Source organism: Thunnus maccoyii, chromosome 13 (assembly GCF_910596095.1).
Source record: "Thunnus maccoyii chromosome 13, fThuMac1.1, whole genome shotgun sequence".
Lineage (NCBI taxonomy): Eukaryota > Metazoa > Chordata > Actinopteri > Scombriformes > Scombridae > Thunnus > Thunnus maccoyii.
Window position 1 is genome coordinate 25,698,004 of NC_056545.1, and position 17,093 is coordinate 25,715,096.

The 17,093-nt window shown below is 40.3% G+C and overlaps 2 protein-coding genes across 9 annotated transcripts in view; one reads left to right on the forward strand and one right to left on the reverse strand.

The window, feature by feature from the left end:
• mtmr4 (myotubularin related protein 4) overlaps positions 1–7,810 on the reverse strand; it is a 44,619-nt gene extending 36,809 nt beyond the window's left edge. For 2 of the 5 annotated variants that reach the window (XM_042431075.1, XM_042431074.1), the window contains exons 1-2: positions 7,620–7,704; positions 2,505–2,606 (exon numbers count right to left, since the gene is read on the reverse strand). In XM_042431075.1, the coding sequence (XP_042287009.1) occupies positions 2,505–2,606; positions 7,620–7,667 (150 nt within the window). In that variant the 5' untranslated portion in view covers positions 7,668–7,704. Of the gene's footprint in view, positions 1–2,504; positions 2,611–3,755; positions 3,883–7,619; positions 7,705–7,729 lie in introns of those variants that run through there. The other 3 variants (XM_042431076.1, XM_042431079.1, XM_042431077.1) reach the window with 3 other exon arrangements.
• Positions 5,535–17,093, forward strand: hpda (4-hydroxyphenylpyruvate dioxygenase a). 4 transcript variants are annotated; one of them, XM_042431080.1, is made up of 16 exons: positions 5,535–5,782; positions 11,186–11,285; positions 11,389–11,414; positions 11,632–11,658; positions 11,975–12,037; positions 12,753–12,857; positions 12,960–13,002; positions 13,114–13,196; positions 13,882–13,971; positions 14,065–14,171; positions 14,708–14,785; positions 15,093–15,255; positions 15,582–15,653; positions 15,789–15,911; positions 16,006–16,122; positions 16,811–17,093. In XM_042431080.1, the coding sequence occupies exons 3-16, from the start codon at positions 11,412–11,414 to the stop codon at positions 16,922–16,924; spliced, it is 1,188 nt and encodes a 395-aa protein (XP_042287014.1). In that variant the 5' UTR covers positions 5,535–5,782; positions 11,186–11,285; positions 11,389–11,411; the 3' UTR covers positions 16,925–17,093. The 4 variants fall into 4 exon arrangements, with proteins under 4 accessions (XP_042287014.1, XP_042287015.1, XP_042287017.1 ...); XM_042431081.1 differs by lacking the exon at positions 5,535–5,782 and adding an exon at positions 10,885–11,105; XM_042431083.1 differs by lacking the exons at positions 5,535–5,782; positions 11,389–11,414 and having other exon boundaries at positions 11,244–11,285.

A 17,093-nucleotide genomic window follows, 5' to 3' on the forward strand; every position in this document is an offset into this window, starting at 1 on the left:
AAAGGTCAGTGAGAAGATGGTTTTCAGAAACGTTTACAATTGAGCTGCATTACAGGACTAGCCCATGACTAGCTGAGGCCTGCACCCTCATTTTACATGCCTCGATGGACACATTATTTGTTCATCAGCCCCGCCATCAATTAAGCCCAGAGCTCGACTGTGTGTCCCATAAAAGGCTGAGAGCTGGGCACCCGGCCATAATGGCATTCTGTGGACCCAGTTGACCAGAACCTCGGGACACACATCCTCCTGTTACACTTCCTATTTCTGTCCCATAAAAGCTGCACCCATTAGTTTCGAAAATAATTTGTCAGTCATCTGGTCACTACTTCCCCTCTGTTGGAGCGTTATCTATTCTCACTAATGTACATTTACTGAGAAAGAGCAAAGGGACAGACCATCGTGTGCCCAGGGTTTTCCCTATGATCACTAGGTATAATGATGCTATTCATTTCAAAACACATATTACAACCATATTTTGCATATTGTGTGCTAAAATTACAGAGAATGCATCAACACCTTCATTTGAGAAGCCCTGTATGTCCACACACATTTCTTGCACAGTTCACAGTTGTAAAATCATAGTCAGCATAAACATGCAACAATTACTATGATATAAACTGCACAGCTCGCATGGCTCTCATGAAAGTCGGGATGTGAGCTACAAATAGTCTTGCATCTTGAAAGTCATACTTGCTATTCTTCAGTATAATTACAACCCTGAGGCCCACGACTGCAGCATGATCAGACAGACTGCTGCTTGTCTCAAGTATAGCAAAATCTGAGACTCAGCGTTTCTGAACAAATCTTCTGATTCAAATGTAAGTGCACACGGCAGCAACTATATGCAGCATAATTATTTTTGATATATGATAATGTTATATGTCAAAAAGTTGGTCCAACTTTTGCCTCATAACTGAATGGCAGCAGCATCCACTAGAGGGACAGATCCCTATTGTGCTGCTACTGTGGCAAAGAGATGTCTTGGTCATCTTGGTTGGAAACCTTCACCACTTGGTTACAGCACACGCATTTAATTTCACATATTGGTTATTTAGCTGAGGTTCACATTCAGTACGATGATCAATCATGAATAAGCAGGATGGAATTATGCGTCTTGCTCAAGGACACATACATTCAATACTCTGAAATGTCACATATTACCATGAGCCTCTAAATGTGAGTAGGAGGTTAACAGGTCTGGATGTGCACCAGACCAGAGAGGTGTACAGGAGACACGTGGCAGGGAGCTACATGAAAGCCATGTAACATCTGTTACCTGCTAACAGCTTTTTTTTTACTGATGCAGCAGCACGTTCCTGAATGGAACAAACAGTGCAATAAAGCCGTAACCCTGCTGAGGAAAGTTTAGGGGTGAAGAGAGATGCTGCCTGCGGATGCTCGCTCAAAGTGGCGTGTCACAAATCCCTGTTTAGGGCTGGAGAGGGAGTAGACACAGTCCCTCTGTGCAGGCACAACCAGTAGGAGTCGCTAAAGCAGTGACAATAATATGATCCCTCACTGGCTTCCCACCTGCAAACATGGCCAAATGTGCATGCTAGAGGTAGCATCCCAAAAGATCTGAACCTCAAGTCTCTGATGGAAAAATGTGCCTTGGAGGTAAAGCAATGTTGATCATGAGGGCTGCAGCTAATGATTGTTTTCATAATCAATTCATCTGTCAATTATTTTCTCAATTAATCAATTAGTTGTTTGGTCTATAAAATGTCAGAAAATGGTGAAAAATGATGATCACCATTTCCCAAAGCCCAAGATGCAACCTAAAATGTCATGTTTTGTCCCGACCAACAGTCGACAACCCAAAGATCTTGATTTACATGTTTAGAGGCGGAAAAGAAACTAGAAAATATTCACATTTAAGAAGCTGGAACAGCTTTCCAGCTTGGGCATTTTATTTTTGTCAAAATAGTTGGTGGTTAATTTTCTGTCGATCGACTAATCAATGAATCGACTAATTGTGGCAGCACTATTGATCACTGATCAAAATTAGTCTTGATTGTCTTGATCTAAGGAACATATTTTTAAAAACTGACCATGCATTTTATAAACAAGAGCACAGACTACTTCATTACTGAGGTTGACGTTCTGAGTGAAATTCAATGTTTCTATATTTCTGATCAATATTCTAGCACATGTGGAAATTGTTTTTGGACAAAAAATTAAAAGAAATGTCAACAGTCTGAACTGGGAAATGGATCCATTGTTAAAGTTAAAATGTACAATTAACTGTTCAGCCTTAAACCAGATGCATGGTGAGTTCAAAAAGCGACAAAAGCTTGAGAGGATTCTTTTGTTTGACGTGTTGAAACACTCTGCGCTTTGTTTAGGCATGTAAGCGCGTTTGCCATTTCCTGTGTGAGATTTCACGTTAAGAAAGCATATAGGGCGTTCAGAGCAGCACCGAGTTTAATAGAAACCAGGAATTTGCAGCAGAATATGTATAAACATATACAATCCCCTCTTCAATAGTGTGATTGGCTCACCATGCTGCCAGCCAGTGCTGTAGACAGTCGATCTGGGCGCTCCTCTTCAGATCCCTCCCTCTCCTCCTGTCTGCTGGATCTCTGCTGTGCCAGCGATGGCTCCTGCCAACATGGAAAAAAAAAAAAACACACTACCTTCAGACATGGGGTGTGTTTGTGCGTGTGGGCTGTTGTGGAGTGTTTGTGATTGCGTAAAGGGCTGGACTCCAAAAACCAGCCTTCCCTGGTCTAAAGTGCAGCAAGCAGAATAAAAGCTGGTATTAAAACCATAAAATGTTGAATTATTGGAGAGTTGTAGATTGAGTAAGAATATACTTTATATCGAACTAACACCAACACCACCCCACAATCCAACAGCTCTCAGAAGAATGCGGGGCAGACAGAGTGATGGTTAAAGTGGCTGCCTGGGACGAGAGGTAGTCTCCATAAATCAGGTCAGGTCAATGTAAACACACTCCACACACGCAGTGCTGCAGACAGACATGCAGGCACATGTGTGGAAACCTTGGAGCAGAGCAGCTGACCTGATGGGAGAGACTCTGATTTACAGGAAATGCAAACTCAACATTCCTCACCAGATTATCAGAAGCCAATTAGATAACTACAGGAAACAGCAGACGTGGACAAATTTCACAACTCTTCTCCAAATCCAACACACCAGCAAGGTGCTCCAGCTGAGCGGGCCCGCTGAGGTGGATATCCTGATGTTCTAACAACATGACAGATCTGCAATTCATTCTTCTATATTTTATATCTGAACAGTGCTGCGTGTTCCTACAGTGGCTAATAAAGCAACAAGTTTAAACAAACACTTAACAGCCTGAAACTAAACACCTGATACATTAAATATGAAAAGCAACACTCTGATATTGGATTGCCTTCTCTTCCTGTGCATGTGTAAACCCAGTCAGGTGGGAGTGGAGGACGCTCAGAAGTTTACAATACTGAGAGTAACACACACACACACATACACACACACACACACACACAGGCAGCAGCCAGACAAAACATGGGCACAGTGCTGACTTCCCTCTGTTATGAACCAGACTTACTGTTGCTAAAACACATTGAGTAAAGCACACAAGTTGAAAGTAGATCGAAGTTCTCGCTGTGCAGCGCTCTCTTCTCACTTCCCTACACTTGTTTTTTTTTCCGGACACACCCCCTTTTGCACACAGCTCCACAAAAAGAAAAAAAACCTTACTACTCTCAACTCACAAAAATACAACTCTCAGTGTAGACTTCTCTTACCTGTACAAAGTGCTGAATCAACGTGCTGCAAACTGTTTGCTCAAACTTCTGTGTGTCTCTTAAGACTGAGTGAAAGCTCAATGTCTTGCAAAGTAGCAGTAGTCTCCGTCTCCCAAACACATACTGGTTGCAATCCAGTGCATGACATACCTCCCTCCCTCCCTCCCTCGCTCTCTGTCTCTATTGCTTACTCTTTCTCCCTCCCACTCTCTAAGTGCCAGGCTTCTCAAAGTGAAAGAAGCCATACTACAGGGCACGGACTCTCTCTACGAGTTCAACCAACTCCGCTCATGACTCATCTCGTCAACAGGGACGGCTTTCATCACTAATCGGTCATGAAAAAGAAATCATCACATGTAGGCAGGCAGTTGTAATTGCTTTCAAAAATGTACGATACTACGCTCAAAGCAACACGAGTCACCTACTGACTCGACAAAAATTGTGTTGAAGGATTTCACTGTATACGTTACACATGTTGCACAAACTGAATTTAGCAAAATTAGATGATGATTTGTCTATTTGGGGGCAGAAGAATTCAACAGCAACCTAACATATCATTGCCTTAAAACACTGTTACAGCTTACAGTCAACAGTTGCCTTTTTACACATCCAGCAGACACAAGCAGCGTTAGCATTCATTTGTTGTCGTGTTTCTGGCCACTTAATGATTGTAAATTCAAAATTTACCTTCCTGTGAACTCTGTTTTGGACTCAACCAACCCCCCTAAAATATCTGGGTCTTAAGCTGGAGGTTCAACCGTTACAGGTGGTAACTTTATTATTGTTAGCCATCTAATTAGTGTACTTTAAAAATAATCATCCATGTTTTCAAAAGACGTGAAAGCCTTTATTTCTCTGGCACCATTTGTCAAACTGGTTATCAAGTAGGGCAAAGTGAAAAGCATAGATATATTTCCTGTCAAGGCATGTAAACAATTTGATGGAATAAATTCATTCCCTCCTTCACTGTTTCTGGCTACCAAAAAATATAAAACCAATGACAGCTTGTTTATGATCACTCTGGTTTTGCAAAAGTTTGGGGGAAATGTCAAAGGACCAAATAAATAATAATAACAACAATAAAGCCGTACACAGGTCGTAATTCAGACCCTGGTCACATTTGTGCCATGACTTCTCCACCATCAATCTGACACCCATTTCATGGAAATGCTTGCAGAAATAAATAATACACTGGAGGCTGCGGCTTGGGTGTTGTCATATTTGCAGTGATATTTTTAACACAATTAAATGCCTTGTCAGGAAACCAAAACTGAAAAGAGAAATGTTACTACTAATTCCAGGACCTGTCACACCCTTTACACAATAGTGCATGTTTGTGCATGTCAAATCCTGTCTTCAGTTACATTGTCTTTATGTCTGCTTTAGGCCTTGTTGACTTGTTAAAAACTACTGCATGATACACTCCCCTCACTGCGTTCAGCTCACTTAAAGTCCATGTAAAGGAAAATGAGAGATTTCTTTTTAAACACATTATACATGTTATAAATAAATAACTGAAATAGTGAAAAGACTGAACTATGTAGTGCTGAATTGTGGAGTTACAGCGTTAAACTGCTTTTCACTATTTCTGTGTTCACGATTTTTTGGGCGGGCCTGAAATGGTGGCTCTATGATGACGAGGGGTGACTAGTATTACCATGGGATTCACTTTGGATAATCTGGTGTTACTGGTGAATGGGGCAATTTTCAGTCAACATTAACACTCAAGGAGTTATTTTAAACCCAGCTGAAGTGTCCGTTGACAGCTGGAGCAGCCGGCGGCTTCGGTTTCAGCACCGGCTGTTTGGCTGGGAGGACAGGTAGAGTCAACGGACGTGACACGGGCAGCAGCCAACACGGCTGCTACCTGCGGCTTCGGCTTCAGCATCGGCTGTGCGTCTGGAAGGGTCCCTGGCCACAGGGAGAGCATTTACCGGGCAGCACTTCACCAGAAAGCATGGCGTGAGAGACTTTTGCTCCAAGGGTGACGGCCACAACGAAGCCGCCAAGGACTTTTCAGCAGAGAAGTGAGTAACGTTAAAGTGAACTTAACTCCATTGAAAAAAACGACAATTTAACATAACAATAATTGGTGATAGTTTACTTATTAACTAGTCATTAAAGTTACATTTTTCCTGAATCATCCACATTTACCTACAATATATGTGCCGAATTAAACAGTGGCTACTAAAGTTACTTTATTTTTCAAAATATCCATGTTGCTTGCTTTACACCTACAAACAAGGTCTGTTTTAAATTGTGTATTTTTATACAGGAGTTTGGGATGAGCGTTGTTAACTCAGAGGCTGTTCAGTTGGGCCGGGCTTTCAGCGTCTTCAGTGGACACGCCCCCAGCATTTCAGAGTAGAGAATACTGCTTATTTTTCCACAATAACTTCTTTAATCATTCAAATTTGGCTGGGTGGTTAATAACGCATTTTTCTGTGGTGTGACAAACTCAGAGCACATATTTATTATTGCTTTACACAGACTCAAAAAGTCCACTCAAAAATGTGTTTTTCTTCTTGTTCTTTCAGTTGGATGTTTGAGAGTGCAGAACGATGCATGTGCAGAGTTTGACACTAGAAGGCTGTTTTCACATTAATCTGCTGAAAGTGGAAAGTTTCACTGTGCTCACTGAAAATCTGATTTTAAGGGTCAGGCCTACAAACAGGATTTGTGACATCACAACTAGTTAAGGACCAATCTTGGTCCAATATTCAACTTACACAAGTGTGATGTGGAAACTTGACGCCTGCAGTATCCCAAACACTGAGAATGGACTTTACAGTGAAGTAGGAGAAATCTTGCATCCAACAGTTAAACTTTTGAAATGAAAAATATTTGCATATTCATCAATACTGGAATTTCTAATGAGGGAAAAGGAGGAGTAGATGTAATTTTAAGTATTTTAACTAGATACATTTTTTGTGGAAAAAACAAATTAGACACAAATTATTAATCAAAGTAGAGTATTTTATATACATCTTAAAACATGTCTGCAAGGGGTCTTTAAGGATTCACAAAAGGCAATGATGATTTCGATCAATTTCATTAATAAGGCTTGGTATCATTTGAAACATGTCTTTGCTAGTATCAATTAAATACCTGAGTCCAGGGCTTTAGAAAATTGTGATGAAGCTTTTTCACCATTTGTCACCAAATGATTAAACATGAAAACATGTAGCGAGTTCTAATTTTGATATAAAAATTGGATGCCAGTAGGTATTTGCTAATTTAAAATGCACAGGTAAAGGCTAAATGATGTCCACAGTGAAGGCAACAGAGATGTTATGTAATAAGATCTGCAAATGTTAATGAACCCTTTACAGACATTTAATAACAATGATGAGCATTCAGCATCAGATGACCAGTTTCACTCTACTTCCTTATAACTATTTCCAGTCCAGTGGGGTTATTCCAGGGTGCTTTCCACTGATAAACACAATAGAAATCTAGAAATTTCCTAAATCTCCGCTAAACCTATGAGCTGACGCCAAACAGCACAACAATGAATAACAGGTGCAGTGTGACCGGAGGCAACACAACACAACAGGTGTGGGAAATATAAAGTTTAAAGACATGTCAGGTTGAAAGTGAAAGTGGACGACAGCCTCACCACAGGCTGGTTCACTGCTAACAGGATACTAGTTGGCAAACCGAAAGTGTGTGTGTGTGTGTGTGTGTGTGTGTGTGTGTGTGTGTGTGTGTGTGTGTGTGTGTGTGTGTGTGTGTGTGTGTGTGTGTGTGTGTGTATGTGTGTGTGGTGTTTGCAAACGTTAGCACAATGCTAGCTGCCGGATAGCTACATTACTAGAAGCTGCTGTGTTAAATTCGCTCATTTGCAAACAGAAAAAAACAAACCGGCTCAAGGTTCACGGGACCAACACACGTCTGACAGCCCGACAACATGTCACATATGAATACAGTATTTAGAGGCTACTTCATTTTAAAAATTAAATCGAGTTACTCACTCAGAAACAATCAGCTGACACAACGGTGACTCAGTAGACTGCACGACTTCCGCATTCCTGTGTGATGACAACAGCGCCGGCCAATGCTCGGGGAGAAAACTGGACCACCTAGACCAATAGCGCTTCAGGATTCGTACCCGCCAATAAGGATTAACGACGCTCAAACGAGTGAATCCGTACACACCCACAGAAAAGCCAATTAGGTACCACCAAACTCCGAAAGCGCACCAATAGAAAATCACAGCGCGGCACAAACTGGATACACACATACAGCTCACACACGCACACACACAGTCCAGCAGGCTTTAAGATATTCTGACCATAAAAGAAATGGGTTTCACTCTTCAGAACTGAAACGAAGAGCTGTGCAAACATGCTTAATCACAGATGCCAATTAGACTATTTAATAATATTTCTAAAATAAACATCAAATAAATCAGAATCATCTTTATTGGCCAAATATGTTTACACATACAAGGAATTTGACTCCAGTTTATTGGCTCTCAGTGTACTTACACAGAATAAAAACACAGCAATATTCAGAAATATACACAAGGAATACAGGTGAAACCGCTTCTGTGAGCTGTGAACAGGATACAAATAGTGCAAAGAAGTAAAGAGCGCACAGAGTGATGAGATAAATGTTTATATGCATATAGTAGGTTTGTTTGAATTTATGTTATAAACCATTTAACTGAAAGGTGATCCAGCGTTTATGAAACTTTGTGAAACACTTACAGTAACTGTCTGATCTTTGTCTTTCTCATTAAGCACCCTGATAGACAGTATCATACCGAAATTTACAGTTAGTGGTGGAAGAAGTACTGAGATCCTTTACTGAAGTAAAAGTAGCAATAATACAATGAAAAAAAAATACTCCGATACAAGTAAAAGTTCTGCATTCAAAATCTTACAAGTAAAAATACACAAGTATTGGCAGCAAAATGTACTTCAAGTATCAAAAGTACACATTATGCAAAATGGCCCCATTTACTATTGTATGTATACTGCATATATATACAGAATATTTATACATATTCATTGATTTGTACATGTAAGCAGCATTTTAATGTTGTCAAGGAAGAGCTCACTTTAACAACTCAGACCACTGGGTTGTCTAATCTGTGGCAATGCTAATTCATAGTTTTATTAAGTGATATAAATAGCTGTGTCACAACCCAGCTCAAAGCTGGGCAAAGGAGAGGAGACCACACATGAGCTGTCACTAAAAATAGCTATATTGTACATAACTAAAAAGATAAATGAAACTTAACACAACCAAAACCAAAAATGGAAGCCAGAGGAGAAAGGGCAAGCGACTGCCACCAGTTTATATAGAAGCCTGTCAGATTAAAAACCATGTGCGATAGTACTGTACATATAGATAAATGTGTGTATCAAGGGCAACTCCCTGATTCCACAACAATAAAAAGCATCAGGTGAGTGTCAGTGTTAAGGTCCAGTCCCTGACTATGTGACATGTACTAACTGGAAGGTACCTAATCCTTTCCCTAAAACAAACCTGATAGAAAACAAAGCTAAAGTGCTGAATCCTAATGTGCATCAACAAAACCAAAAGGTACTTCACACAAACAATCTGGAGATTCCCATCTCTAGGCTCACGAATACAAGGAACTACATAAGCTCAACTCTGATCTTCAGGCAGCTACTGATGGGGGTTATTTATTCACTGTAAACCGGGTCCAGTAAGTACCTGCTATGCAGTTACCCCCAGAAAGCATATAGCTCTACCCACTTTCACTGCTACTTTAAGAGGTCAAGCTGAAACAAACTCACTGCAAGAGCTTGTTACAAAGACCCAGTGGGAAAAACTCCAGTAACATAATGGAAACCTTAAACCAAAATGCACAATAGACAAGCACTTACCAAATTTCAACCAGCAAACAACAAAAAAGGGATAAAGGATTAGAAATTTGCTCTCCCCCAAAAGAAAACAAAGCTCATGTATGAGCCCAGACTTTCCAAGAACCAAATCCATACAAACAAATTGACAAACTCCCATCGTCGCAGGAGGTAGCAAAACAAAAGTGGTCCAAAGTACCACAAATGCTAAATTTCATCTCACCAAAATGATTAATTGGATCCAGGATGAGCCCCCAATCTGTCATAACCCTGCTCAACACGAAGGGAGGGGAGACCACACACGAGCTGTAACTAAAAATAGATTTATTGTACATAACTAAAAGATAAATGAAACCAAACACAACCAAACATGGTGGAAGGAAAGAAGGCGAGTTACTGACTGCCATCAGCTTATATAGACAACCCAACTCTGCAGATGAGGACAGGAGTCTGTCCAGAGAGGGTCGTCACACTGTGAAATAAATGCTGTGGAGTAAAAAGTACAATATTTCCCTCTGAAAGTACTTGAGTAAATCTACTTAGTTATATTCCACTGCTTTTCTGTTATTAAAACCCATCTTTTGAAACTAGCTTACTCACTCTAATTCATCAGCTGCATCTTATTTTTGACTAAATGTTGATCTTAACTCATTATTGAGCTGTGCTCTGTTGTTTAGTGCATGTTTTATTGATGATCTTTGCAGTCTACAGCACTATAGCTGGGTCCAGACTCTATTTTTGTTTGTCAGCCTTGCCTGTAACAGCCTGGACCTGACCTCATGTGCTCTCCGATAGCTGTCAACAGCCACACAACGCTGCACTTCACCCCTGTGTGTGTTTCCTACGATCCTGTGACATTTTTCTCCTGAACAGCTAGACAAAACATGACCACCCATATGTGAATGTTTTCATTACCTCAAACACTGTCCAAGAAATATATTATTATCAGGCTATTATTATCAGTTTTATGATTTGAAGTTCCGGTGCAGGCTAAAAACAACAATAAAAAAGGTGTAAAACCCTGTTGTAAAAACTCATGTTTATCATCTGTTTTTAATCCTTCTTTCATTGTATGAGATCTTATGAGAAGGAAATTTAGTGGCTTTTAATACATTTTAGTCAAATGAAGATGAATTCAAAATTGGTTCATGTGCAAATAGAAAGATCTCGCTCTGGTACTTACTCCTCTTTTAAGTATATGGTTAATTGTTGATATCAGTGGCAGGTTATATCAGGCAGTTCTGCCCCCTCTGGTGGTGGAAACCAGAAACCAGAGAAGGATCTCAGTGGGACTGGTGTGGGTGTGTTGTATGTCTCATCTTTTCACCCTCAATTTACTACCACTGACTCAGTGACACTTTTAGACACTCACAGTTCTTCACACTCTGGATGCAAATGTTTGTTTCAAGCTTTGAGCCTCTGTTACATCACAAATAAAAAGTTTCACCTGAGCTTATTGCATCTTCAACTAGGGGATCTACTCAGTATCTCAGTCAAAACATCCCAGACTAGAGTGAGTTTAGTATTTGCACTTCATTATTTTCCCTATTATGAAAAGCTAAGGTTAATGTGTCTTGTTTCTATGACGACCAGGCCTCTGAGGACTGACCGCTGATTAGACACTGGACTCAGGAGGGATGACTGCTGTTGAACTTTTTTGCTAACTTGCAGCAGGAAGCGAGGAGGCGGACAGGTGGGTGTAGATCCTAAAGGACCAATCACAGCTGGTCATCAGGTCAGTACTTATCTGCACGCCGTCGGGCCGCACACTGATTTTGATCTTTCTCTTGCTGAAGTGTGGCCCATCTACAATCACAGCATGGTAAGAAACTTTATTTGAGTCACCTATGATGAGCAGGTGCTCTCAAATGTGAGGCATTAAATGATTTCACAGCTTAGTAATTGAGGAGATAATTGTTTCTTTAGAGGATAAGAACCAATTATGTCACATGAGATGTACACTAATGACTGCAGGTTAGTCTGAGGATTCTGTCAGCACTGATGAATTATAATGATTTATATCTTTTCTTTCTTTTTAGACAAGCTACACAGATAAAGGGGAGAAGGTAAGATTAAAATAACCTCCAGAGATGGCTTTTTGTTAGGACAGGAGTCTGTGATGCGTGATATAGTTTGATGTGTGCACTTAACAGGACTGTTAGTTCTGCAGAAGAAGGCCTGAATCATACATGAGTGGCCGAATGTTGTAGGAATAAATCATTCATTCTAAACCTGACATTTCATTACAAGTCTTTAGGTAAAGTTAATCATTTAATACCTATATGTTAGTGTTTCTCACCTATAGGATTCTTTAAAATGTTCCATACTGTGTTTAATTTTTACTCTCAGTCAATATAATTCTTCTACATGTTTTCCTTTTAGCCTGAAAGGGGAAGGTTTCTCAGGTTTCATCATCTCACCTTCTGGGTTGGCAATGCCAAACAGGTCAGTATCCAAATGCTGACATATGACTAAAAGTTTACTTTTTGTTATCTGTGTCATTTAGTACCAGTCAATACGCACCGAATTCTTCTGAACATAATTCATATTTAGATTTAGATGAAGTGTTTTAGATCGCAGAGGAATTAAAAATAGATTTAAAAATGTAACGTATTTGAAGATTCAGTGTCTTCTTCATGCTTCTTTATACTTCCTTCTGGCTAAAGATAAAGTCAGACAGTGTTAACCGCATATTCAGTGTTTACAGAAACACATAGTGGTTTCAGGTTAGTAATTACATAACTGTAAATTTGTTCTCCACATACAGTTGAATAACCATGAATTGTATGATCTGTAGTCTCTTCAGTTACAGTCTGTTCTTTATGTCCAAAACAATTTGACGCAAATTTCTGAATAACAGATACAGTCTGCCGAAACAGAACCCAAACTGCAACTATGTTGATAATAAATTAATCATCATTTTTCAAATAAAAAAGCTCAACTTATGCTGGTTTCTTCTTTTGAAAAGTGAAGATTTGTGATAGTAAACTTAATATCTTTGGGTTCTGGACTCACATAATAACGAGATATGTCAAGACGTCACACTGGACTCTGGCAAGATATATTTTTCAGTAAATTTTTGGCAGTTTAGTGTGTCTCACTTTGTTAAAGTTCATCAGAAACTTTCTTGACAGTAAAGACAGTCTGGTCTCTTCTACAGGCGGCCTCGTACTACTGTGATAAGATGGGCTTCGAGCCTGTGGCCTATAAGGGTTTGGAGACCGGCAGCCGAGAGGTTGTGTCTCATGTCATCAGACAGGATAAGGTATGCAGTTTAACATCCTATGCTGATTGAATTACAGTATTTGAATTATCAGTATATTCATCCTCTCCTCAAAAACAAACCACCCCTCTTCTCTCCTCACAGATAATATTTGCGTTTGAATCTCCGCTTAATCCTGGCAATGAAGGCAAGTTTCCTCATCAGAAAACATAGAGATATATGAAATTATGAAAAATGAAATGCTGTGAGCATGACATATAGTATGGTTGCATTTCAACATGGTTTTATCTCCCCTCAGAAATGGGAGAACACATGATTAAGCACGGAGACGGAGTGAAAGACGTCGCTTTCCAAGTGGAGGACTGTGACCACTTAATCAAGGTAACAATGAAAAGGAGGACTTCTATGTGACGTTGATGTGCTTAATCTGATTTAGTTGCAGTTTGCATTGAATTGGCAACACAGTGCAGGAGGTAGAAGTTGAATTGATACTTAATTGCAGAAAATATGAATTAATGGTTCAAAGAGATTCTCCTCATCCATAAAATGTGAATTTTATATTATTTGACCTCGTGGCCAGTGTGTGATTGATTCAAACTCAAACTATTTCTCTAAATGCAAGAACTGAACCTAACCTGATTTGTATCACTTGCACATCATACTACTTATATGTATGTGTGTGTGTGTGTGTGTGTGTGTGTGTGTGTGTGTGTGTGTACATGCCTTTATGGTGCACACAGTGTGTGTTGAAATAGGGGTAAACATGTCGGTGTTGTGACTGGTTCCACGAAAGTGCAGCCTTGAGGTTTAGTAGCTCATTTGAACTCTTTACCTAAGTCAAGGGCGGCCTGGAGGTTTGGATAAACTAGGTTGACCCTCCGCTGGCTACAGAGATACAGAATCAGCACTGACTTTACACAGAGATCTACAGTGTAGCATCACCTATCTGAATTACATAAATGAAGATATTCTTTCTTCAGCCACTGGAGGGCTTCAAGGAGCCACCCTCAGTGTTGTATGTCCTTGTGTTTCCCAACTGATCCCAACACCTCTCACACACTGACAGACAGCTAAAGAGCGGGGAGCTGTAGTCATCAAGGGGCCCTGGGTGGAGCAGGACAGCCATGGGAGTGTCAAGTATGCTGTGGTTCAGACGGTACGTAAAGAGTGACGCACGTTTCAAAGCCTCATGTAAATACACATTTAAAACTGGAAATGAATAATAGTTTTGTCAATGTTTTGTCCCCAGTATGGAGATACAACACACACACTCATTGAGTATCTCGGACCCTACAAAGGCCTTTTCCTGCCCGGCTACAAAGAGCCTCTGTTTAGGGATCCTCTGTTAGCCAAACTGTGAGTGTCTTGAATATTTCTATACATGAAAACATTTTTGTGTGGTACAAAATTGAACCAAAATCCTTTTTTTTTTTTTTTTTGGTGTAAAAATCCTTCTGTTTTGTACTAAATTGTTTGTGGGAGGATTAGATTGACACTTGTCCTGCATTTCACACCTCATCCTTCAATTTAATTATACTGAATTTATAGTGCACCTTTGATTCCTTTATATTTCTTAATTGATCTACTTTGTTCTTACATGTTAGGAAGTTTTATACCAGGCTGCTTTATAAACCATAATCAGATTTTATGGTTTAGAGTTTTTTTTTTTTTTTCAAATTTTTAAATTATGTTTTGTATTGTTCCTTTACCATGGAAGTCAGACAAAAAACTGTACACAAAACCAGTCTCTGAAAAAGTTGTATGTTTGTCTGACAGCTCTGATTAAAAAAAAAAAAGAAGAAAAAGAAGAAAAGTGAGCTTTTTCAGGATTTTAACCAAAATTTTCTTATGGAAAAGTACCCATGAAGTGTTTTTTCTTCTTTTCTCTGTAGTCCACCAGCAGGTTTGAACTTCATTGATCATGTTGTGGGAAACCAGCCAGATGAACAAATGGTGCCAGTTTCAGACTGGTAAGATTCCTGTTTAATCGCACGTACACACACGGCGGGCACAGCAGACACACGGGGCAAAAGGACGAGTAAACAGAAAAGGTCACTCCACCACTGTTGCAGGCTGAAATGTAATGTGATACTGCTGATATTCAAAGCTGGCCCCAATACAACATTACTAGTCCACAAAAGTTATATAAAAGTCACTTTTTTTTTTTCAATAAAAGTCACCAAGGGTAAAAGAGGCGCACTCAAACAAACCAAATAAGGTATGGCTTGTTCTTTTAGCTTATCATCAGTTTCCCTGTTTGTAATCTCCCAATTCCAGGTATCAGAAGTGTTTGATGTTCCATCGGTTCTGGTCAATAGATGACAAGCAAATCCACACGCAGTACAGCGCGCTGAGGTCCATAGTGGTGACAAACTACGAAGAGACCATTAAGATGCCCATCAATGAACCTGCGCTGGGGAAAAAGAAGTCACAAATCCAGGTGTGACTTTTTAGCTCATTTTATCACCACAACACCTACAGACTCATTTTCTTTGCCACTTTCTGTTTAATGCAGTGGTTTGTTCCCTAAACTGGCCCTCGAGGATCCACATGTGGGTTACTAGCAAAAAGAGGAATACATTTATTTCAGTTATTTTCAGTTATTGAATGAAAGAATTACCAATTATAGAGAAAAGAATCTTCCCATATGTGGATCCATGGGTCCAAATTTTAGCAATTGAGAGTTTGTCACATTCAAATTTGTGACACCTCCTGGTTTACAGCCCTGCTTCAGTACGTTTATGTCCTGCATCTCCCTCTCTACAGGAATATGTGGACTATAACGGCGGGCCAGGTGTTCAGCACATCGCACTCAACACGTCAAACATTATTCAAACCGTGAGTCTCTTGTGTTTTTATTCATCATTAAAATTCCAACATATTCGTCAGACTTAGCTTTGCACATTCTCCCAAAACCTACAAGTAAAGACACGTTGTAGATCCCACTTTTTTTCTGTTTTTGTCCTAAAACAGATAGTGAACCTGCGCGCCCGAGGGATGGAGTTCCTCTCAGCGCCTGACACGTACTATGAAACCCTGCGGGAGAAACTCAAAACCGCCAAGATCAAGGTGAAGGAGGACCTCAACCGTTTACAGGTGAGGAGACGACTTATTTCAGCAAGCAGGAAAATCTTTACAGCCTTTCTGCTGTACAAAACTAAAGTATAAATGATCTGTTTTTCCTTTTAAGGAACTGAAAATCTTAGTTGACTTTGATGACAAGGGCTACCTCCTCCAAATCTTCACCAAACCTGTGCAGGACAGACCAACCCTCTTCTTGGAGGTCATTCAGAGGAACAACCACTTTGTAAGTGACCAGTTAGGCAATCTACTTGTATAACTGGTAAACCAAGGGTAATCCGTTAGCTTAAGCACCTCAGTGATGGGATTTACAGGCCTTTGGTCCTGTTTCTTACCTGTACCACCTTTAAGAAGCCCAGAGCAGCCTGAACACCTGTTTACAGCTCCCACCCAGTGCGAACAGTATAACAGTGGCCCACTTGTAAAAGCTCAGTAAATCTATCACAGATACAGATTAAAAGGCTCACTGCTTCACAGCGAGGGGGATCTTTGGATTGGGTTGCACCCTGTGGCACTCAATTTAGAACACCTAGCACCCACTCTGCTTGTCAGAACAGGCACGTCTTGTCACTCTCCAGCATTTCAGCGAGTCCACAGATGTGGATACAATGCATGAAAGTGAGAAACTGAATCTGAACCACAGCAAAGAATCTCTCGCAGCAACCGCTAACACTTGATCTTTTGATTATCTATGAAAATATTTACATGATTAATTTGCAAGTAGCTCCCCGTCAGAGCAGAGTGGATGTTTGAACCCTCCTGAGAATATTTATCTGCCGTTTGTGATCCAACATCAAAGTGTTAAACACCCCGAACAGTGTGTGAGAGATGATCCCCAGAGCCATAACAAATGACACAGAAGAAGGCAGATCTGTGGGCAATTAGCCATCTGTGTGTGTCTGTTCTCTCTCCAGGGTTTCGGGGCAGGAAACTTCAAGTCTCTCTTTGAGGCCATTGAGAAGGACCAAGACGCCAGGGGCAACCTCACTGTGCTGACACCCAAAGGGCAGGCCAAGGCCTTCTACTGATCCTCCGACTGCTGCTGCACCACACTTAGATTGTTATATATGGCTGTACATTTCAGAGGCAATCAACACCACATCTACAGTAAATCAAACACATGTACAGAGTGTTGAATATCTTCATGTGACAAGCAGCAAGTGTTATCAGATACGCTTTGAGCTGTCAGTAGATTGC

Excerpts from the sequence above, each read along its gene's own strand:
- hpda (XM_042431080.1), top strand. Across the intron at positions 14,786-15,092 it reads ATGGTGCCAGTTTCAGACTG|GTATCAGAAGTGTTTGATGT; the intron begins GTAAGATTCCTG and ends TCCCAATTCCAG. Across the intron at positions 15,256-15,581 it reads AAAAGAAGTCACAAATCCAG|GAATATGTGGACTATAACGG; the intron begins GTGTGACTTTTT and ends CCCTCTCTACAG.